The sequence below is a fragment of the Rhamphochromis longiceps genome, linkage group LG19 (assembly GCF_057381845.1).
Source record: "Rhamphochromis longiceps isolate RC_006_pf linkage group LG19, R_longiceps_female_GT1.1, whole genome shotgun sequence".
Lineage (NCBI taxonomy): Eukaryota > Metazoa > Chordata > Actinopteri > Cichliformes > Cichlidae > Rhamphochromis > Rhamphochromis longiceps.
Genome location: NC_140575.1, coordinates 22,459,474 through 22,482,796, shown reverse-complemented (window position 1 = coordinate 22,482,796; position 23,323 = coordinate 22,459,474). Strand labels below are relative to the sequence as shown.

Genomic DNA, 23,323 nt, shown 5'->3' with positions numbered 1-23,323 from the left:
CTCCCCACCGTGACCAAAAGTGGCCAGAGCCATTTGAATTGGATTATCTCATACATTTTCTATTATCCAGCAAGACCTTGAAAGAGATAGGCCTGCTGAGAGTCACAGCCAGAGATTTAAAGGGTTTGGCCAATTTGTAGGATGCCGCCTTTCTTAAATAGAAACGTTTGTTTGACTTATTTTTATTTTTGTCGACTTATCCAGGTTAGTTTTGTTGAGATCAAGGCACTCCTTAAAAGCACAGCTAACTTACTGGCAGCACAAAGCAGGTGAAAACAATTAAAAGATGTCAGTGTGGATGATGATTAATCTCAGAGAAGTATGCAAGAAAAAAGTAGAGCAAGAAGGAATGGGGTAAACAGAGATGAAGCTCTTGCTACAGCAGCTGAAAAATACAGGTATTGGGTAAAATACCTTGTAATGATGGCCTCCCAAACTACAAAGATGGATCAGTTCTTAACACCAGTGGTGTTTCACCATGTAGGTTTTTTTTTTATGTTGAGATTTTGATTTTACTCAAATGTTACTTCAAGGTAAATCCATTGAAGGTCTACAGCCTTTTTCTATGTAACTGGGACAACATCTCTAGGGATGGCTGCTGCTGTTGAATTGAATGTCATGACATAATTTTATCAATGCTTTAAACACAGAGACTATACTTCAGAGGCAGCCGGAGAGCCCAACATAGAACATTTCCTCGTTTTGCAGTTTTGTTCTGCAGAAAAATTTAATTGCATCTTCGCTACCTCATGCTCCACTTCTCTTCCAATTTTTTATGGAACTTGGGTAAGTAGCTTTAGCATTTAAAGAAATGCAACAGTCAATTAAATTTACCCCTAAGTTCATAGCTGGATGCGTAAAACCATTTTCAGGTAGAAAAGCTCTTCTCATCCTAAAACTCCGATGACAAATTTTCTGCTCTTTTGTTTTTTGGCGCACATACATACATATACAATACAGAGCATGCACGACCATATCTCTGAATACTCCTTGCAACCATTTAGCAGCTGAACTACCATCTCCAGCTGGTTGCTAATTCTGCACAGTGCATTTTGAAATTTATTTGGCTAAATAAAGAGGACTGAAACAAAAATAATCAGGTGTGCTGTCGTTAATAGCACACATGGGGTTTAAGAGCTTCATTGATTAAGTTTAAAAGCAAAAAAACCCAACAGGTGTAATCTTTGTATATTTCAGTATGTACGAATAAAAGTTAGGTTGCAGATTTTCTTCCAAAGTAATTTGTCACCTCATGCCAGAAAGTTAAAGCTGCACTTCAGATTGACTGATTATCAGTTCTACAAATTCCAACCCAGTACTTGTGACCTTGCAGAAAACACCCTTCTCGAGCTGTTGTGGTGTGAGCAAACTTTTGATGAACATGTGAAGAGGCAACGCACAATACAAGCTGCGTGCTTGATGTTGTGTGATCAATTAAGACACACAGCTGTTCATTTTCCAAGCTGTTTGTGTCATTTCACTGCCTCAGACAATAGCTGCTGCTCGGATGCGGTGCAGTACTGTTGCATTTGTTCTCTGAGCTTCGGTTATTGGTGACTAAATCACAATATAGTGTATTAATAGGTGAGCGATCTTTTGAAATACTTATCCTAAAATTATATTTTATACATAAAGCTGTTTTCACCTTGAAGAACAAGCTTATGTTAAGACAAAGCTTGTCATCTTTAACATGACAAAGAAGCACAAGGAAGTGCTATTCTTTGCTGAAATATATATGTGCCTATACTTTATAAATACTTTGAATAAAGGACTTGTAGTCACTGTAGTGATTTTATATTTTTGAAATGACAGTGGTTACAATAACCTTGATTTCCCCTCCCTAACAGTTTTCTTTATCTGCCTGATCACCTGATTGTCTGCTCTTGTTTCTTGTCTTGTTTGACTTTATTGCATCCACCACCTGGCAAATAACTTTGTGAGAAATCCTTAGTTTAACAGACAAAAACTTCCCAAATTTAACCAAAGTTGTTAAAAAAGAAACAACGCAAATATATAAAAAAGCAGATCCTCCTTTAAATTTTACATAAGCTCCAATGATTTTAGTGTCAGTATTCTCATCTCTTTTCGCCAGTCTTGAGTCTCTCATAAAACTTCCTGTAATCCTCAAAGGATTACAGCAAGGGATGGACCTGCATGTATGTGTGTGTGCAGAAAAAGGCACAGCATGAGCAGTGACAGAGCCAGAGTCTAACAGGGGGAACCAACCTCGCCAGGGCTCCAGAGCCTAGATTCATTGCTTTAGCAGCAATGCATTTTTGATGTACCCCCTTTCTGCTTCAGCTTCACCATACGACCCTGACGGAATAACAGCGCCCCCAGCAACCATCAGTATAGCTTAAATTTTCCCTGTGACGTTTGCAATGTGTTGGTGTATGTGTGTGATGAGAAAGCAGGTGCACAGAACGACGAAAAGAAAGACAGAAAGGGAGAGGGAGACATCGAGAAAGGGAGAAAATGTTCCCCCTGGCCTGTTAAATATTTGAGAAGCCTTCTGTGGAACAGTGATGCAGTCAGAGACAGGCCTGTTAGCGCTCTCTGTGTATGTATGCGTGTGTGTGTGTGTGCGCGCGCGCTTGGTTTTTGCAGAGAGACAGGGCAGTTAGTTTGGACTAATTCAGCCGTGAGTGAGAGGGAGCACTTTCAATGTTTATTTATCTACCTGGGAGAAAGAAGGAGGCAAAAAAAGAAGAGGGGGAGAGAGAGGGGAGAGAAGAGGAAGGGGTTGGAGGGAGAGAGATGGAGAGAAAGAGGCTGGCCAGGTTGTCACAAACCATTAGACAGACGGACCCAGTGTGCTCTGCCCCATGTCAATGAGAGAGAGCCAGCTAAAGACAACCATTTGTGTGTTGTGTGTGTGTTAATGCGCGTGCATCCTTGTGTGGCTTTGTGTTTATTTATGGATGTGGGTTTTGCACAAGTGCTTGAATTCACAAAGAAATAATGTGCACTTGTGGAGCGAGAAATTAGCAGAAAGAAAGGTAAAAGGTTTGAGTGAGAGTGTGTGTGTGTGTGTGTGTGTGTGTGTGTGTTTGTGAGAGAGTGAGTGAGTGAGTGAGAGTGAGAGAGAGAAACTAAGTCTCTAGACACTGTTGAGAAGATGAGGCAGGATGCCCTCATTGTTTAAAACAAAAGGAGCTCTCTGTGCCACAGAATAAAATATCCAAGGTTCACACAAACACACACACACTTTCATTTGCCTCTGTCTGTGTGTGTGTGTTGTTAAAACATCAATATTGCAGCTTTCTGCCAAACCGCTGCTTAAATAGAAATGAAATGTAAATAAGACTGATGTGATCAGACAGCACATGACAAAAGACCGAGAAATGTGTAGGTTCTTAAAGATTTCAAGGTGTACGTGAGTAATGAGAGTTTTTGAGGGGCATCTATAGCAAGCAGGTAGCCTAGATAAACAATGTTTCAAACACACACACACCTTCAGGCCAAACTCCTACTAAAACTCACTTGGGGTTGGAGCTATTCCAGTAAACAGCGTGTCTGTCAAATATGATCTTCTCCTCCGCCCACACGGACACCCAAGACAGGATGGCCAGCAACACCACCTCCATCACACACTTCTGCCCGAGCTGGCACAACATCATAGACATCTAGGGGGGAGTCTTTTATTACTAACTGATATCAGGCTTTCACTGCGCTGCTGCTGCTCCAGAAATCCTTTCTAGATCATCAATGTCCTTCTGCGCGTCTTTTGATAAAATCGGCTCGGCGGTTAACTGGCTTGATGCTTGAAGTTCCGATAACCTCGGGGGTGTTTCAAGTCATACTGAATGTTTGAAATTCACTCTCAAACTTGGCCAATTGCGTATAAAACAGAAGAATTCACATGGTATTTACGAAAGCGTCGTCGTCGGCAGGATGCTGCTGGTGCGTTTCCTCTGCAAGGTCCGAAAGTTTTCTCCCATTACGCGCAGCCAGAGAGAGAGATGCGCTACCTGGATTAGGTCCTGTCTCTCGCTCGTTCGCTCTCTTTCTCTCCCTTTTCAGAAAAATGGTAATCAGACTCCAGAATTCATCCGAGGTTTACAATTCTGTCGGTGATATCGTAGCTCATCAGCAGACCTAAGACAACGCCAGAACCGGCCGTCATATTTGTTTACCCAGATTTCTGCTGTGCCTGGCGCACGCTTTGTTCCGCTTGTTCCACGGTGCAAATCTCTTTGCAGCCTAAAACTGCGTCCACTTGACCTTTTCTCTTATTGCAGTTCAAGAAAATGCATTCCGCACACAAAAGCGCGCTCCTTTTCGCTATTTTTTGCTCAAACTTGTCACAAAATAACATTTGCAAGACGGGAGCATCCTTGTTAAACAACCGTAAGCTCTCACGGCGTGTCAACTTGGTGATCCCTCCGCTGCCACTGGCTCCAATCCAACGTAACTCCAGTTACTGCGCGTCTTTCCGTGCGTCACGCTGACCGGCGCAGGCAGGGAGCCGTCGATGATTACAGCTTTAATCCCAACACGCTCCCGTGCAACCTCCACCTATAGCGGCAACATCACTCAGAGGTACCCCGACTCGGTGTAAGTAACCCCCACCCCCTCTCTCCATCTCCCGCTCGCTTTTCTTTCTGAGCGGGCGGGGTCTGGAGCCGTGCTGTGCTGCGCTCCCTCTGGGGACTCGTGGCTGGCTGACTCACTGCGCCCTGGCCATATGCAGCCGGAGATGTATAGTGGAAAGTCTGAAGTCACTTAAACGCTTCATTCTAGGTAGTTAAATTACTTTTTATTGTGACACGTATTCGAAATCTTTGTATAAATAGTTGACATTAAGACCCCCCCCCCCCAATAGGGAAATGGTAAATTATAGCTGAAGTTGACTTTGTTATTTTTCACCACAATCATCAATTTGACTAAAGACTGTTTGTTTGCATCTTATCGGGGCATGTAAATCGCCCACGAAGTTCACTGTTTGAAAGCCGCTCTCTGATGAATAGAGAGAGAAAGAGGGCGTCTGATGGATCGCTGGAACAGTGGAGTCATTTTCCATCAGTGTCCATTAGGCCCAAATGGCAAGCGGAGGCAGCACCGAGTCTAAAACCTGTGAGCCATAAACCTCCAGATAGCTGTTTGACAGAGCCCTGCCACCCCTGATGCCTCTGTCCTGCGAGAATGTGCAGACTACTCTGCGAAAAACGTATCCATCGCAGGTACTTAGTCTCCCCCCAAAGGAAGACGAAATAGTAACTACACTTGTGGTTCCCGCAAAGCGCTCCATGCGTTTTCGAACACGTGTTGATAAGACTATGTTGTGCAAAATGAGCTCCAGCGAGGATCAATCCAGTCTCAACAAGATGAGAATTGATTGCAGAAAACAGTTTTCAACAATTTCATTTGCATTCTTTAGAAGGGCATTACCACATTAAGAAAATGAAAGGAAAGAAATACAATTTGCAGAATCACGAGCGAGTAAAAGGGTTTTCAAGAGCGACCTCTAACCAACTTTGATGTTCCTACAAAAGACAGTTTCCCCCAAATCAAACCCAAATTACTTGTTCCAAACTTCCCAAACCTAAAAGGCCCTGTTATATTAAGTCCAAGCTTTCTACTGCTCCATCCTTCACATCTCATTGTGCCTCTTGGTTGGACCCTTTTTGCAAAGTGGCCTAGTTTTTCCTCTGCCCTGCTCTGCCTGCAAAGTAATGTCTATAATTTGGGCTTCAAATTCAGGCAGGGATAGAACCCATGCACCCCCATAACCCAAATACAGCTGCATGTTGTCCGCCTCTGTGTATGAATTATTCAACATCTGTCTGAGGCGTGCATATGTAAACAGGTGGATAGTCTCCTGATGGCTTTCTTAAGAGGAAACACTATAGACCAAAGACATCCTTCACCTCAGTTTCATACTTTTCCTCCTCAACTGTTACACTCTTAATGCGAGTCTAAAGCTCATGTAAGTGATACAGACTAAACAGTGTTGAGTTGATTCTGATATTACAGCCTCTTAGGTGAACCTAAATCTAAGAGTGTTGGTCAGAGAGTCAGCATAAGGGTGCATGCCTCCTTAATGTGGTGTTAAATCCTAGAATATATTGCTGGTTAAGCTTGTGATTGCACTGCAGTTTAACTCTACTCAAGAGAAATAAATTATAGATATGAGTAAGCTCCAAGATTCGAAAATCCAATGTGTTTTCAAATGGTTCATTCACAAACCAGCCATTCAAATTCAGCGTTTTCCTGACTTAAATGGCTGCTTTAGGGATTGAAAATGTCAGAAATTGTATACAGAACAGCTCCTTGAACCACTTGTCCACCCTGCCCCCATTCATTAAGCATGAGGTTTTCATTTGTGTGTGGCCTTTATGTTTGCCAGGGCGTGCTTGATTAGAGACCGCAGTACTAATGTAAATAAATGTTGCCAGATGTGGTTGAATTACTACGCCACATGGTTTCATTTAGTCCCATGCACATGGGCACTGGCGGGATCAAGCAAGAGACACCCCAAGGGTCTGTATTTGGGAAACAAATGGGAGGGCAGGTGGGGTATGATTACACAAATTGTACACTTATGTTTAAAGTGCACATGCAGTGCACTTTCTGTGTGCTTTAGACAGTGCAAAGGAGTTGAGCAGTAAAAAAAATAAAATAAATAAAGGCCTTCTTTGGTGTCGAGTAACTTGTGAATCAGAGCAATCTTGGAACAAAAATGTTCTGCATGAAAGTTTAAAATTAGATCAAAGCACCATATTCTGTGAGCTAAGAACATTACGTATCTACATTTGGATCATCTTACTTTGAGTTACCCTTCCACCCAAGTATGTAATGTCTTTGTGTTTCTGTATATTCCAAAGAGGTTTCTGTGCACACAGGTCTCTGCTTCAAATTAGTCTTAGTAGAGAGTGAAATGGAAAGATGCTGCAAGCAAACTAAAGTCTCTGAGGCAGCATCAAAAACATAGGTGAACATTAAACGTGAGATTTGTTGCAATTTTTAATGACTTTAAACATGAAAATGCATGTTTGGGCTAACACCACCTTAGTTCAGCATGCCAAAATATCATGCAGATTTTTCCCATTTTGGCTGTGCTCATCAAATATTCCGACTGACATCTTTCTTCAATATGACCTTCAAGGCATGCTTTTCTGCACAATGTAATGGCACGGGAAAAACGAGCGTGAAATTCAAACCAAGCCGGAGCTCGCTATATTTACGATTGCACTCGATGAGCTGCTGGCTCTATACAACAAAATCCAGGTCTCAGCCACAAATACACACCACTGGGCTCAGTTCTATTCTCATTTGTCCCCCCCCCCAAAGGCAAGGAAGAGCTGAGGTTAATCCTCTCCACTGCTCTGTAAGGAAGTAGTAGAAGAAAAAGGAGGATAGCGAGACGAGGGAAAAAAAAAAAAGGATAATGCCAGAAAGCCATGGGAAGCACTTGAGATTAAGCCACTAACTATTGACATTGTGTGAGTGGCAGGTAAAGTCACCTCTGTTCAGAAACCTTTGATCACCACCAGAGAACAATACCTCCCCCTAGTGGCCAAAAAGGTGTACACCTAAAATTACTCACAGGGGTTTGGGGTTCACCTCTCCTCACATCCCAGGGCACCTCTGATAAAACATGGATGCCAGATATACTGGGCAGCTATACTCCAGTTTTTTCTTAATCATTAACTTTATGAGATACAGTACCTTGGTTTCCACAGCAACACCCCTCCTTCCCGAGTTACACCCGCTAAACTTCAAAAGGTCAAACGAGAGCACAGGAGAATTACTCTGAATCAGTGAGAATAGTGAGTATCCAGCACTGCATCCCCAATTAACTCACCACAGTTTCATCAAGGAATTGTAACAGGATTGCGCTGAGTCCAGATGAGCAGTCAGTCAAGTTTAGATGTGATGAGTATGAAGCTGGAAACGCAGTAAAGGACAAAATACAACCCACCAGCAGTAAACAGGATGAGAAATGTTGAAAATGTTACAAGATGTTAACCGGTACAGAAGGAAAGCGAGGAAGAGACAGAAACCAAATGAGGCCAGATGAAAGAAAGAACAAACTAAAGATTTATTGAAGGCAGCAGAAGATGCAAGAGACAAGATCAGAATGGCAAGGGGGAGTGGGGCACATACAGAGACACTTCTGTGTTCATATAGGTTTAATGTCTTTGTGTTACAAAAGTTGTTTTTTTTTCTGTTTTACAGCTCAGGAGAGCTTAATAGGTCTGTGCTGTTTTATCAAAATATACATGTTTTGAACGTATGTGGATATACTCCAAATGATTTTGTGGTACAAAAACATGAATATATACAACCATCAACCCCCTTCATACAATACCCCCACCCCCAGGCCCCATATAAAAAAAGAAAAGAGAAAAGTAAAAGCTTTTAACAAAATTGAAAGGCATACAATTTTTCTACACAACATCACAGCTAGGACTGCGGTTCAATTAAGTATTCATTCTAAGCAAAGTAGGCTCTTTGTAAAGTCAATCAAACAAAAGGGGTACAATATACAGTATATGTTAATCAAAAGACAATTTAAATTAATGTGACTTTTTCCAAAGCATCTGAGGAATAGAACTTGGAACTGCCTCGTATTTGTTGTAACGTGGGGGTGAAAGACGAGACAAAAAAAAAAAAAAAAATACTCCTAAGAAATCAGAACGCTACAAAACAGCAGGGGTAGAACATACTTTGGTCCTTAACAGCAATAACCGTCTGCAGCTACATGAAGCTTTGTTAAATCATGCATAAGAATCTTACAAAAATAGAGAGAGCACATCTGTATCTGGTCCAAGACAACAGTGGTCAAGGCTGTGGAAACTGGTGCTTGAGGCACACAGGAATGTGACAACGTGTAAGACTTCAGCATGGTGGATCTATTGTTGAGAAAAAAGTGCACTAAACGCACCTGACTGTGGCATAAGTGTACACCGACAGGGTACTGGGTGAGGACTCTCTCACCCTGCAATTCTGGTATCATAAATTTAAGGAAAGAAAAAAAAAAGATATACTGGGATTTCAAACACCATTCAAGACTGTTATTACCATCAATTGACAAGTGAGTCAGAGCTGCCCTCTCACAGGTACGATTACCTGAATATAATGGGATAAAGGCATCTTTGTAGACAGGCTAAGATACAAACACCTGAATGAGAGGTAAACAAAATCAACTAACCGTGCCCGTTTCAGCCTTAAATTAAAAACTTAAGGAGTCAAGGCACTGAGATAGCAATCAAACCAAGCTACTACAAATAGCTATCAGTTAAGCTTAGAAGTGATACAAGTAAATTTTAACATTTAAAAGAGATAAATGAATATATGTGTCCACATATATTTTTATATATATATATGAACGTAATGTGGTTAAATGAGGCTCCAAACAACTGTCCTGAGGACTAAGTGATAGGAGACTGTAAGACAAAAAGGCTGAATACAGCTCTACACCTGCAACAATACACCTAACAGAGCTACATCACCTAGCAAGGATATTAAGCATCTAACTGACTTACATTCATAGTTTCTAGATACATATAATGGGGCTATATGCATACAGAGATAAACATTTGTTTTTTTAAACAAGAAACAGAAGATTAAATGAGCCACTTTTCCCCATTTTAACAATGCTGGTACAAACCAAAGGACAAAAAAATAAAATAAAAATTGAGAGCCATATATTACCAAATTAAGCCAGAGCAAATCTGTCTGGAACAAATTCAAAGTAAGGCACAAGACTGTAGAGAGAAAGACAGCGAAAGAATGCATTCAACCAGACCTCTTTCATAGCAGTGATGTTGTTATGAAATAGGAGGGTGTTGTTAATCACATTAACTGTGGCTCTGCACTTAAACCTTCATTAATATCATTAGTAACACTTGTGTTTACTACTTCCATTTCACATAAAACAGCTGCTGTGAAACAGGACTATTGAATAACCTTTGATAGTGGTATGGATCCCCAGAAGTAAATAGGTGGAAAGTCACACAGTAAAATAAAAATGGATGCTGGGAAATAAGTTTTATGGTCTCCGAGTCAAAACTTAATCCTTTGTCTCAAACCGTTTCTCACTGGCCAAACAGGTTCTAAGTGGCATTTCAAAAAGGCAAACACACACACGTATCTCAACACAACTACTGTAATAAAAAGGAATGCTGAAGTGTGTCTGGTGCGGATACAATTCATCCACATAAGCATACATCTGTGGCGGAGGGTGTTTAAGTGATTTGGTCTTAAAAGGACAGTTCAACAGCTGCCTCTACTTTACCTCCAATTTAAAAAGAAAAAGAAAATACAAACATGTTTCATTGTAGAATGTTGCCTCTTTCCCAGGACCCCATATGCAAACTTATGGTGGGGGGAAAAATTATTAAATGTTAGACTGGATTTGATCCCGACCTCCTAATAAAGCTTTTATCAAGTTTTAGATGAATTGTTTCATTTGCAAGAATGCATGAGTTTCCATTGTTACAAGAGTTAGCAAGTGTAACAAAGCTTAAAGGACAACGCGATAAGCCCCTTTCAGACATGCAATCCCTTCCAATAATCTGACAGCATCCAAAGGTGTCGGGTTTGTGCTAAATGAACACCCTAGCCACTTAACCTACAAAAGCTGTGACAGCACTCTTACTAGGTTGGACCTTATGTAAGACTTTCAGCACACGAGCGCGTGCAGTCACAGCATTATCACTGTGCATGTCTCTAGTACATCTGTTAGATGCACAGCTCACTAGAGAATGCCTTAAACAGCAATAATGTAGATAGTAACATTTTGCATATTTGAAACATCTATGAGAGATCTCTGAGTGTCTGTGGGAGGAGCGGTGTGCAGTCCTATGATCAGCATTGTGCAACAAACACACCCTGCTCTTAGTGACAATGGCAGAAAGAATATTCCAAAGTGCGGTTACACCTCACTGGCATTGCTACTGACAGTACTTGTTCACACAAGTCTTTTGCAGGTATTGTGGCTCTCTCCGTCATTGTTGTGGATTTGTGAGAACGAACGCTACAGTTTAAGCAAGGAGTCTCTAAATGACAGAATGCTGTCAGATAAACAGATAAATTAAACGGGCAATGTTTAGTAACTCATGAAAGGATGCCAGTGTACAAATTCAGGAGCTTTTCTTTTAAGGATAACACAGAAGAATAGGTGTTTTTTTAATAATAGGCATTCTGAGTTGTCACAGTGGGGAAGCAAAGGTATAATAATGATTACTGTGAAACAGCTTGTATTAAAAATAGGACCTATCTAAGTGGAGCCCTCATTAATACATCCCTGCTTTCCCCACTTTGAAAAGTCAATAGCTCTACGGAAGTCATCTACCAGTTTATGTCAGTCATTTTTCTACACTTTAATTTAAAAAGCATTGACATCAACTTAAGACTTTACAACATCAACCAACAAAAAATTAAGTTGTTTCCCCCCCCCCATTTTCTTAAGCTTAGAAGAGAATCACAATGAATAAACAATGTTGAACCTATTAATGACGGTGAATGATTTGTTGTGAAAGGGGCAACATTCATCAAAAGAAACAGCTATAAATAGGTAATGGTGGCCATTTCCACTGATTGCAACCTCAAGAGTGGTAGCATTCAGATGGCAACAGACTTGGAGGATGAAAGGAAAGGCACTCAGATGGTGGACTTGGAGAAGGACACTCGAAGATGGTGGTTTTCCCCCAGATCATGGTTGTGGAACTCGATGAGGGACTCTATTGCCTCCTCGACTGAGCCCATCTGAATCAGAGCCATCTTGCGATCTTTTCTGTTAAAGTAAAATAAAAAAATAAAAAATTTGAACAATTTGTTCTCAAAGTGTAAGATCCAGCGCACTTGTGTGTGGGTTTTTCACCATTTGCTTTGTTGTACTCTCAAAACTAGGTTTAGTTCATGTGTCTATCAGACTAAAAAGGCCAACACTTTACAACCTTAATTTAAAGCAGGCAATTTAACCAAGAGCTGCTGTAGAGTGTTCTGAAGAAAGAAGAACTCAGCCGCAAAAAACAAACAATTTGAGAAAATTGGGTTTAAATGGACTAAAACTTACTGAAAGAACTTGAAGGCCTTGACTGTTGCTCCTGAGCTGGCAAATAGCCTCCTGAGATCATCCTCCACCACAGAAGGCCTGAAAGCAAAACAGCAGAGAAGTTAAAAAGCTTTGTAGGTTTATGTTTGTTTACTAAGCTGCAGGTTTCTGTGTCTGAAGTTGTAAAACAACAAGGCATGATTAAATATAAAAGCCACCCCCTCCTCCACATACTGAGAAATAATGTCACGAACACCTGAAGGAAAAAGCTTACTGTGCAAAAGGTTGCTGGGTTAGAGCAGAAATGACGCCAAGGTTAACACTCACGGTATGTTGGAGAGGTGGAGTGTTGCAGAGGGTGGAAAAATGTTGGAGTAGTTTTTGGAGCCAGGCTTCTTAAAACGGTGCAGTGGAGAGTTGCTGAAATCCTTTGTGAGGCCCTGGTCCTCGTGGCCTTCTCTGGGAAGCTGCACTGTTGTGTGTTTTGACAACGTCACACGCATGGCCCTGCCATGAAGACGCTGGCCATTCAGGTGGCTCATAGCTGAAAAACATAAGTCACATAAACATGGTTTCAACACACTATTTGTTAGCACATTCTCCATCACTTAATTTAACTCTAAACAGCCACAACAATAAGCAGATAATCAGCCATCTATCACAGGAGGAGCTGAATTACCCTTCTAAGCAAAGGCTCCAAACAATGCACAGTATAATAATGTGAGGAGGAAAAAAAGAAAAAAAAAGATGAAAGTGGTAGATCAAAGACAGAAAATTGTGTTTTGTAGGGCTGCAGCGTCGCTACCTAGTTGAGCCTGTGTGCCATCAGACATCTGGATTAGAGCATTCTCCTTTTTATTGAACAGGATCTTCACTCTCATCACATCGCCATACACACCTAAGGAGGAAAGGGAAAAGCATCACAATGCAAGTCCAGCAAATGCTACACGCATCATGCCTAAACCAGGAGCCACACAGTCAATCACAGCAACAACAACAATTTAAACCATCAAATCAGATATAAATAGTCACACTAAGCCTAAGGAAACAGTGTGATTGAAGTTACCGTTAGGCTATTCTAGAATCTTTACGTTCAATTCTGCATGGGTGTCCTGTAACCATTCCTACATAAGCCCTCTTAAAACTAACTACACATGGATGCTAAAATGCCTTAAGAGGGGAGAAATCGTGATTTGAAGACAAAAATCAAAGATTAGTAAAATGAGTAGTAGTGATCAATTTGATTGCTCTACTGTGAAGATAGAGTTGATTACTTCCCAAACTTGAGGGTCTAAACAGAGACATGCAGAAATAATCTAAACATGCACATACCTACATTTGAATAACTGAGGAAAAACTGCAAGAGAATAAAACTGTGACATAATCCTGAGATTATGTCAACCCATAATCACAAAAAAAGCTGCAGCATTTCATCATTCTAGTGCAGCAGAGAGAGAGAATCACTGAAAAACAATCAGCATGTAAAAATGAAATTTGACCACTTTTTATGGCTAAATTTGGCTGGTGAAGAACCAGTAAAGGTTTGACTTTTATCCTCTTCTTTATGGTGATGCTTTAAAATTTAGATCAGCCTCCTGCCTCATTGCCAAACAAAATCATTCCCACATTTCTATTTAGCGGGGCAATATTTACATTGAAGGGCTTTGCTCTTTGAAGATGGGAAAAGTGCAAATGTTTTTTGCCCATGGACAAGTATCATAGCTTTTAAAAATTAAATGAAATGCTGCAGCTTTGTGGCATTCTCACCATACTTTTCTCACACAAACCCACAACAACCAAAACAGGTCATACAAACCCTCAAACAGACACCCCCACCCGCCATAGCCCTGTACTCTGATGATGAGCCATCAGTGGTTAAAAATAAATAAAAGCCAACAACATGAGACAAGACATGCCCACCTTGCCAGGTAACAGTAGTAATAAAAAAAGGAGATGAAAGGATGATAACGTACCGAAAAGAATAAAGAGGCAGTGTGGCGTAACGCTCTTTAGAGACAGCAGGAGGGAGCAGCGGGGCAGGGGGCCAAAAAGGGGAGAGGGAACAGGGTACAGGGGAAAAGAGACGGAGCGGAGTGGAGGACAGTGGAGTGGAGTCGGGACATGTCCGCAGGCCACAGGCAGCGAGGTCCACAGGAAGGCCACAGTACCATGGAGGAAGGAGAGGCATGAGGGACGAAGAGAATGAAGAGAGGAGAAGGATTTGAATAGCATAAGAGGATGAAGAGAAATGTGAGGATGGGGGGGAAGAAAGATGATGGAGAGGTAGATCATGGCAAAAAAATAAAATAAAATAAAATGAAAATCAGGGTGTCAAAGAGGTGCCAATGTAGTGTATGCGTTTTCAATTTGTGGTGGTGGTGGTGGGGGATTTCCAAATTAGGGATAATGGTAAGGGGAAGGAAAAAGGGTTGGGTGGATGGAAGGAGGTGGTTACAGTAGTAAATAACAGAGGAGTGACAGGAGGAGAGAGGGAACAATTGGTCATGGGGCGTGCAGTCAGTTGGCAAGATTTAAAGTGAGGGGTTAAAAAAAACAAACAAAAAAACAAAAAGAGGGATTAGGGGGACAGAAAGGAGAGAGAGAAAAGGAAGTAAAAAAACAAAACAAGGTCAGTATACACAAAGAAATGTAGTGCTTCAGACAGTAGAACTGGCTAAATTAAAATGCACTGTCACTATGGGAACACTAGGAGAAAGAGAAGAGAAAAAAAGATTAACAATGAAATACAGGAAAAAAGGCAGAGACAATATGTACTTTTAAATTAAATGTCATGTTTGTTTAGATTACGTAGAGAATGATATAAAACAAAATTCTGAGCATCAATTTTAATAATTCTCGAAGAACTTAAACAGAATCCTTAAATAACCAAACTAAGTGTATTGACTACATTAACTACAGTAAATGTAATGAGCTTAAAGACTACTTGTATATTTATACACTATTAACGAGAATAATGTACATGATGTGTTGCTTTAAAACAAGACCAAAAAAGTAATATTGTCTCCCCAACAACTCAAGAATGATTTTAACTAATGGACAAAAATGAAGATATGAAATGGTAAGTTTTCTTTAAAGAAAACACAAAAAAAAGAAGTTAGTTTTTTGAATAAACTTAAAATTCACAGTGAGCAAAGTGGCAGGGCAGAAACGCAGCAGGTTTGGTCAAACACAGAGAGGTCCTGAAAGGGAAGAGGTTTTGACTTAATGACCCCCTTGCAATTAAAAATAGTGGTAAGGGTAGTTCCTCGTGCAATCACGTGAAGTGGTAAGACATGAGGCGTAAAAACATTCGTTTCATTTGATCAAGTGGATCCACAAGCCAAAGTGTAAACAAAAGGCAATGTAACTGTTGAATGAAGCTCAGCACTGAACTAAAACAAAAGCAAAGGTAGTAGAGCTGTTTAATAGCATGTGTACTGACCTCAGGGTTCAGATTGCTGACCAACAAGACATTGTGGCCCCCAGCGGCAGCAAGCCCTGACAGGCCGAGCCGGCTAGCGGCCGCTGCTGCCGCCGCCATGCCAGTGTGGCCCACACCGAGGGACGCCAAGGCACTAGGAATACCGGGTACTGAGAGACCTAAGAGCAGTAAACCACAAATTACTCTCAACTCAATGCAATCCGTAGATAAAAACCTGAGAAATAATTTAATCATGAAGATTATCTGCTATATGTACATCTGAATAAACTACTGAAATACAGACATTCGAATCAGAATAGCAGGAAATATATTTTTTTGTACTGACCTGCCTGCTGAATAGCAAAGGTTGGGGGGAAGGCATGAGCGCCACCATAGGGAGAGGCTGAGATTATACCTGGTGCAGCTATAACAACAAGATATAGAAGTAAGATTTTTTTTTTTTTTTATTAATATAAATTAAAAGAATGACAGTGAAGTAAATCCTGCGAATTCTAATTCAAAAAAAGAATGGACTACATTCTTACCAAACGCAGCTGCTGCCATGGCCTGGTGGTCAATGGAGGGCTGTGAATCTGCAGTTGGAAGGTCTGGTCGGGTGTAGTCCCTGCTCTTGTCGTTGTTGTACTTGACGTTGAGGCTGGTAAGCTTGGAGAAGCTGATTCTCAGAGTACAGCAAGCATTGTAGATGTTTTGTCCATCCAGAGACTAAAGAAAACAGCGTTCTGTTAAACTTGAGATAACATATCTGGTGTGTTTTTACAGTGGCGAGTTTAACTAGTGACGTCTGAGCGACTGTTCCCAAAGTGTACTAACTGCCCTATAATGATATTGCTTTGTTTCAAAATGTCCTAATCTTAGTCCCATGCTGACAAAAAAAGTGAACCAATCGTACCATCTTGGAATGCTGCGCTGTCATGGCATCAGCATACTGGATGAGAGCCTGGAACTGGTTGTTCTTGGTAAAAGTGATGATCTTCAGCACTGTACCAAATTTAGAGAAAATCTGCAGGAGAGACACGATTATAAAGGTCATAATTTTAACACACCTAAAATAAATAAGAACTGCAAAACAGCTTTAGACTTTAGTGCTAGACAATGAGTGGTCAAATCAGTAGCTATACAGCTAAGATTTGAGGGACGTTTTTTTTTGTTTTTTGTTTTTTTAAGGTGGGGCATGCCCAGACTAGTTACTTAAAACATCTCTGACCAGTCAAAAAAAAAAAAAAAAAAAAAAAAAAAAAAAAAACTGTAGTAGCTGCCTTTACCTGGTGGAGTACATCCAGGGTAACAGGATAGAAGAGGTTTTCCACTATGACCCTGAGCACAGGGCTTTGGGCTGCCGCTGCTCCAGCCATGCTACCAGCATCAGCAGAAATGGCCACACTTCCCATTCCTCCTCCATGAAGGGCATTAACTGCCTGCAGAGCTGCCTGGGCACGCTAAGGAGAAACAGAAATACTTCTCAGCATCAGTGGTGAAAGGATAGTACCACCGAGTGAATGTGTGCAGCATAATGTTGTAAAACAAAACAATATTTTTAACAAATGTAAATAAGTTATTCAATATGCATTTTTTCAGTATGGAGCCAAAACTTGAATCCCAGCATCAAGCAATAAATTAAACAGCTGATGAAGCCTCAAATGCAAACCATTAAAATAAATATAAAGTGCACAGATCTGTGCCGCTGCTGTAAAACCCTTACCACTTGGTTTGGGGAGTTGTCCGTCTTGAGCTCTTTGTGGGTCGAGTACTGCATGTAAATGGGGTGGTTTCTGATGACAGGGGTAACAGAGGAGTAGTAGCTCACCATCGTCTGTGCACACTCCTCGCTGTTCAGTTCCAAGAATGCCTGGGACATAAACATACTTATTTTGTTTATCCCATCACATACAACAAAGGTGACACCCTAATGCAACAAATTTAACATTCTTATCGATTCTTTTTATCTGTTATTAACCATTATAAATAACACAATTAACATGGTTACAGTATTACTGGTTATAGAACTACTTCAAACAGAAAACAGGTGTTTCGTGATCTGCTGTATTCCTCCAGGAAATCTTAACATCAAGCAGTGTCTATCTACCAACAAAGTCACAAGGATGTAACAAAAGGGTCATTGTTATAATTTTAGGTCAGGACAGAAGGATAGAAAGCTGATCCCTCGGCTCAGGCCTGGGAAAAAAATAATTCAACCAAAACTGCAAGTCATACAGTTTGGTAAGCAGACAGGCAACCGTCTTTCCTACCTGGTTTTTCCCTTTCAGCATCAGCAGATTAGTGACCTTCCCAAAGGGCAGCCCCAGGCCAATAACTTCAGCCTCATTTATGTCGTTGGGCAGCTTGCGTACATGGACCACACGTGATGGAACACCAGGACTGCGGACGTCACCTTTGAATTTTTTGCTGTCGTTGCCATTGGCTGCAAGAGAAAACAGAAGCAGATACAATCAGGGAGGGAACAGGAGGCTCCGGTTCTTCCTGAATAATGGATTGATAACCATGGTAACACAAACACGTCAAGCACTTCAATAAAAAGGGGATTCACCCCTCCATGGCAACCCCCTACCTGAGTTCATGATATAGGGTCCGTTGGATATGCAGGAAGAAAAGAGTTCGTCGGATCCCCTCTGCAGAAGGAAAGGAAACAATGGTTCACTTCAGTGCGTTCACCCAATGAAGGCACAGCTTGGCAGGTGGAGAGCACGGTTCTCACATTACTAAGCTATTGTGTGATAAAGCAGGAAGTAATCTGATAACCAAAAGAGAACTGAGCAAACACACTTGAGAAGAACTCCACCTTCCTCACTAGGAGGAATCCAGCGAACTATCATGTCAGCAGGAATATCTGACTTCCCATTCCATTAAACGCCTTTTACAGTATTGTCAAACCTCAAGCTACTGTATCAATAGGCCATATTTTTGAGACAATGTGCAATAAAACACAATTATGCATAGCACATTTAAGTTGGAACAGGTAGTTTTCAGCTTGAAGGACAATATTCAGTCAGGTTTTGGCCAAATAGCTGTCGGTGAGTACATCCCATCTTCTCATAATCCATCAGGAGCAGGGATAACACACTGAAGCCCTTTGGATCGCAAGACAAGATGGGGACACTTCCACTCCACACTAGACTACTGTCTGCCTTTTACAGACTCCCTCTCTAGTACATAAAAAGTGCTGTTTCAGGGCTGTTCACATGGTTGTGTGTTTGTGGCTGAGTGAGATGAAGTATTGCAGTCACAAGAAGTGGCTCAGCAGCATAAGCTCTACAACACTCTACAATGAAGGTCCTGTTCAGGCTGAGACTAGGGACATTGTTACGCAGCAGCACACACATATGTAGCCCGGGGGACTCTCTGGGAGTTGAAGAGCCCGAAGCACTTTAACAACAACCAGTCATGCAGGTTTGCTAGCATTCTTCACCTTGTGAATCTAAATAGAGGGTGGGGTCAGGTAAGCCTGCATACAAAAACTTATGAGAGATAACATTTGGTCATGCCTCCAAACAGTAGAACAACACTGCAGTAAGACAGTACTACAAGCAGTGGTATAAATACTCTGGCTTCTACACAGCCTGACAGAACTAATCAGTCTAAAATATAAATGAGTAATGGGTACTGTTTAGACTTATGATCCAAAAGTTAAAAATATTAATAATATTAATAATATTAATAATAACAACAACAAGAACAACAAATAAAAAAATAAAAAAAACAAGACAACACTGATTACAATGAACAGATGAGAATGGTGTGTTCCAATTTGTGGGAAGAAATTGGTCCCGATAATTCAGCCAATAGCAGATGCAAACCATGAGAAATGAAGGAAGTGGCTCCAGCCTGACTCGCTGGTTGTGGGCGGGCAGCGGCACACTTATCACTCAGCAGACTGGTTCCAAACAGGAAGAGCAGCAAGATGAGGTCTGCTTCCAGAGTTTTGCTAAACTTCCTCTGGGGAGACTGTAGGTTACTGTTAAATGTCGACTCCCTCCTCCTTCTTCCTCATTCTAATAATAACAACTGCAGAGCTAAGACAGTCCACGGTGCAGAGCAGGAGCATCAAGTCACTCACAAAATGGAGACTTGTGTTACAATTGAGCATTTAAACAGGATGTGTCAGAGTGCTTGCTAAGCCTATAGAAGAAAAACAGACCTGACCACGCATTTGCTTGAAGTCCAACACAGCCCAAATAAATGTATCAATGTGTTCACTTCCTTTGTTTGCTTAGGATGTGGACAGGATAACAATAATCTTCAGAGTGATGACACACTGCTGGCAAACACACCAAAACTTCAGCTTCCTTTCACTGACAACGGCAATACTTTGAACTCTATTTTTAAAAGTTAACATGTAGCAGAAGCAATTTCTCTGTCCCATTCACCAAGTTAAACCTGGTTTGCATTGCATCAGCAAAAGAGGGAAAGGGACACATACTCTCCAACTCTACTGCAGCACATAGGGAAGGGAAAGAAAAAAGAAAACACAAACAAACCCCATTTTCATCTTATAAGGAAACTAAACCTGAGGTGATTTATTTGTATGTGCCCTGCCTTTTGCAAACAACCTTATTTAGGGTTATAGGGGGTTGGCTGGTGTATTCTCTCAGGAAAAGTACAAAGGAGAGAAGCACAGGTATAGGCATGTTTGTTCACTGTGATCAGCCTTCACACTTGGAGGGGGCAGGGAGCTGTGCCTCGCCAGGGGGCTGGAGGGGGGAGATTGGAATGTGACCGCGGAATGCCAGACACTCTGCCCAGACGGAATAATTACAGATTCCAGCAAGGCAGGGCTCCATAACTCAGTGTCATCATTACCGCAGCACTTTAAATCCAAAAACAGAAGTAGTTAAAAAGAAGAAACAATCTCATCTGGAGTTAAACCCTCACTATTAAGCAGCAATCATTAAATCGTGTATTAGTGCACATGATGAAAAGAAACAGGCATTACTGAAATGAATAGAGGGGGTGGGGTGTGTCCCATGTATTGGGGGTGTGTATAAGAGTGCTTGTTCAAACACTGTAAAGACCTTTGGCCGGGAGGATGGCTACAGATCTAGGTTGAGCTCAATTAGTCCACCTACACTGAGCTGCTCCAGGCAATGTTACCAAGGATTACAGCAAAAACAGGAATTTTAACAACCAGCAGCATGCTGAAGAAACGGTGTGGTTTCTTCCTGTCAAGTCTGCATGCACAAACATTCAGTTTCACAAGAATACAACAGCTCAGTGACTAATTTACAAGTCCAATTCTTGCTAAGGATTTAACATTAGATAAGACTTTGTGGTTTTGTTAGAGCAATGATGGTTACATAGCCCTGTAATTGAAACACAACTGAGCAACAACAAGAGTCAGGGCAGAATTCAGCTTTCCCACATTCCAATAAGACCAACAGACTATTAAGGAACACACAAATAAACAACAGGAAGTTTCATTTCAACAGCCACACAGGCAAACGGAGACAGAACAGGAAAACATGAAAGCCCCACCTCTGAGAATCTATGCTAACATAATTATTGAATAATCCCCTTCCACCGTCTTGCTGTAACCTCTGTGCTGACCATTCAGCTCTATTTCATGAATGTTTAAAAAGCAAGTCAGTCTTCTCCTGCAACTTCATTACACATGAGAAAAAGCTTTGGAAAGGTATTCTGTATTATGGAGGAGGCTTGCAAAGTGATACACTACGTGCCACCAGAGCTGGCTCAGTTCTTTGAAATTGTCACTGTATTCTGAAAAACACACCTTTGTACAATATTACACATTTTTCTCTCTCTCTCTCACACACACACACACACACACACACCAAAAGTCACAACTATATATGTTAAAAGACCATATTTGGAGTTAAAAACACTACATACTAATTTCAGCAAGTGGGAGTCATTACTTATGCTGTAGTAAAGGAGTGCAATACTGTAAAATAAAAAAGGAAATAAGCAACCAAGAGGAAGATGACTCAAAACTGCCTACCTTTGTGCCAGCTGATATGTCATGGACACTGCTGCAAAACAGAAAGAAAGTTCTCAGTAAGAAAATAAGGAAAACCATCCACGAACTATCCTTAAGTCATTGTTATAACATTCAACTGCATCGAAAAAACAAAACAAAAAAAAACAAAAAAAACACACACACACATACACACACACAATCCTACAACACTGTTAGCCCAAAAGGAAAACGACTTCCTTATTTAAAGCCATAAAGAGCAACAGGAACCCAAATGAGTCGTACACAAAGACAAAACTATACAAAAATTTACTTACTCAATTTCAGGGACGTAGCCGGATCCCAGAGGGTACAAGTCAGCGTCTAGGCGGCTATAACGGTTTAAAAAGAGATGCAAGTAAACTTGTGTGAGTTAAAAAAAAATTGAAAAAGAAAAACACCTATAATTACAACTAGACGCCGGGGGCGAATGCGAAGCTGTCTATGAGCTACTTTCGAAGTCCTTCAAACTTACGACATCAGACGATCAGAAGAGAAGGACACGTTCGAACTAAACAATACGCTATCATGTATCCTACTGCGATTAGATAACTCGGTTTAGAAGTCCCCGATTCAATCAAATGTTAAGGCCAGACATCTTCAACATGGCCCTGGCGCTCCGCGAACAAATGAACACGGAAATGAGACACGTTGCTTTAGCTAGCGCTCGAGTTCCCGTGAAACCAAGTTACAAAGGTACCGTTAGCCAAAAACTAATGTCCGTCGTAGCAAACAAGAGGCTATCATTGTCTTCCTTAAATAAAGGCAAATGTTCCTATCACAACTCAAATTAAGTTGCTCTTGCTTAGAGTTACTAGCGTTTACGATAATTAAATAAATAAAATAAGTGCATTAAAACATTCACATTAGTATTGACTGTTAGCCAACGCTAGCGACGACTAGCAGCTGCTAGCTAGCTTACGCTCCTGCTAACTGTTGCATGTTTTGATGGAAAAAAAACTGTTTGAAGTTAACTTTTCTATTTCGACGGTACGGTGAAGGTACTTCAAACATCACAATATGTCCATAAGCAACCGAAATAAGATAAGAAGTTACTCCGCGATCGGTTTGTCTTATAAATATAAGTGTTAAGTGTGGCTCTTTTCACTTACCCGTCCATTGCACAAGAAAAAAACTGCAGGTCTGAAGCGAAGGTAGGGCGGCAGACTTGCTTGGTTTTCTTACAAAATGGCTGAACACACGGAGGCGAGCGCTGATTAGTCCAGGAACTTCCAAGAGCTGAAAACGGGCGGTGACCTGAGCTGCGATTGGACAAGAAGGCTTTCATTTTGTGAAAAAACCAGGGCCGCGGCAAATTTCCAGTGCATCGTATCAGAGACTCTTTTAGGAGTTAGGAGTTTGTTTTGGCTGCACCCAGATAAAAATACAGCCTAAAAAAGTGTTTTAGTTGTAAAAATCTACTCATACACATTTTCATCAAAAAGTGTTTAATAGTATACCCTAACAATCATACACACACGGCTGTTAACACACTGTTAACAACTTTATTAGGTTAACACGTGTAAGGTTTATGGTGTCCTAAATTAATCGTACTGTCAATTGCCAATATCATTTTTATGTTTCTGTAATAGTCAGTCCACCAGTATGCAAGCTTTTTCACTGCTAAAATATATTGATATTTTTTTACCAATAATTTTCAAATGTACTGTTCTACAGAAAAGCAGAAAAATAGTAGTAAATATTTCGATTCAGATGCCAAATTACAGTTAATTACTTGCACGCCTAAGAAGAAATAATTGTTTAATTATTAGCATCCATAAAAGAGCAGAGAGGACAGCAGCAAAAGCAAAGAGACTACATTTCTGAGTCAATATTGAGCCCACTTTGAAGGAAAACAGTAACAGTTAAGTATAGATATATTGTCAAT

The 23,323-nt window shown here is 40.9% G+C and overlaps 2 protein-coding genes across 2 annotated transcripts in view; both read right to left on the bottom strand.

Moving 5' to 3' along the window:
- Positions 1–4,639, bottom strand: part of LOC146646726 (ephrin-A2-like) — an 82,580-nt gene extending 77,941 nt beyond the window's left edge. The window contains exon 1 of the mRNA XM_085392058.1: positions 3,484–4,639. Within this exon, the coding sequence (XP_085248184.1) occupies positions 3,484–3,626 (143 nt within the window). The 5' untranslated portion in view covers positions 3,627–4,639. The remainder of the gene's footprint in view (positions 1–3,483) is intronic.
- A 3,381-nt stretch (positions 4,640–8,020) lies between these two features.
- On the bottom strand, positions 8,021–22,640 carry ptbp1a (polypyrimidine tract binding protein 1a). The gene is made up of 16 exons (XM_085390613.1): positions 22,548–22,640; positions 21,714–21,767; positions 21,421–21,451; positions 18,016–18,076; positions 17,696–17,868; positions 17,149–17,295; positions 16,712–16,885; positions 16,339–16,449; positions 15,971–16,151; positions 15,772–15,849; positions 15,447–15,604; positions 13,978–14,011; positions 12,810–12,902; positions 12,332–12,548; positions 12,026–12,103; positions 8,021–11,743 (listed from the first exon to the last, which is right to left on the bottom strand). The coding sequence occupies exons 1-16, from the start codon at positions 22,553–22,555 to the stop codon at positions 11,611–11,613; spliced, it is 1,731 nt and encodes a 576-aa protein (XP_085246739.1). The 5' UTR covers positions 22,556–22,640; the 3' UTR covers positions 8,021–11,610.
- Between the last annotated feature and the right edge of the window lie 683 nt (positions 22,641–23,323).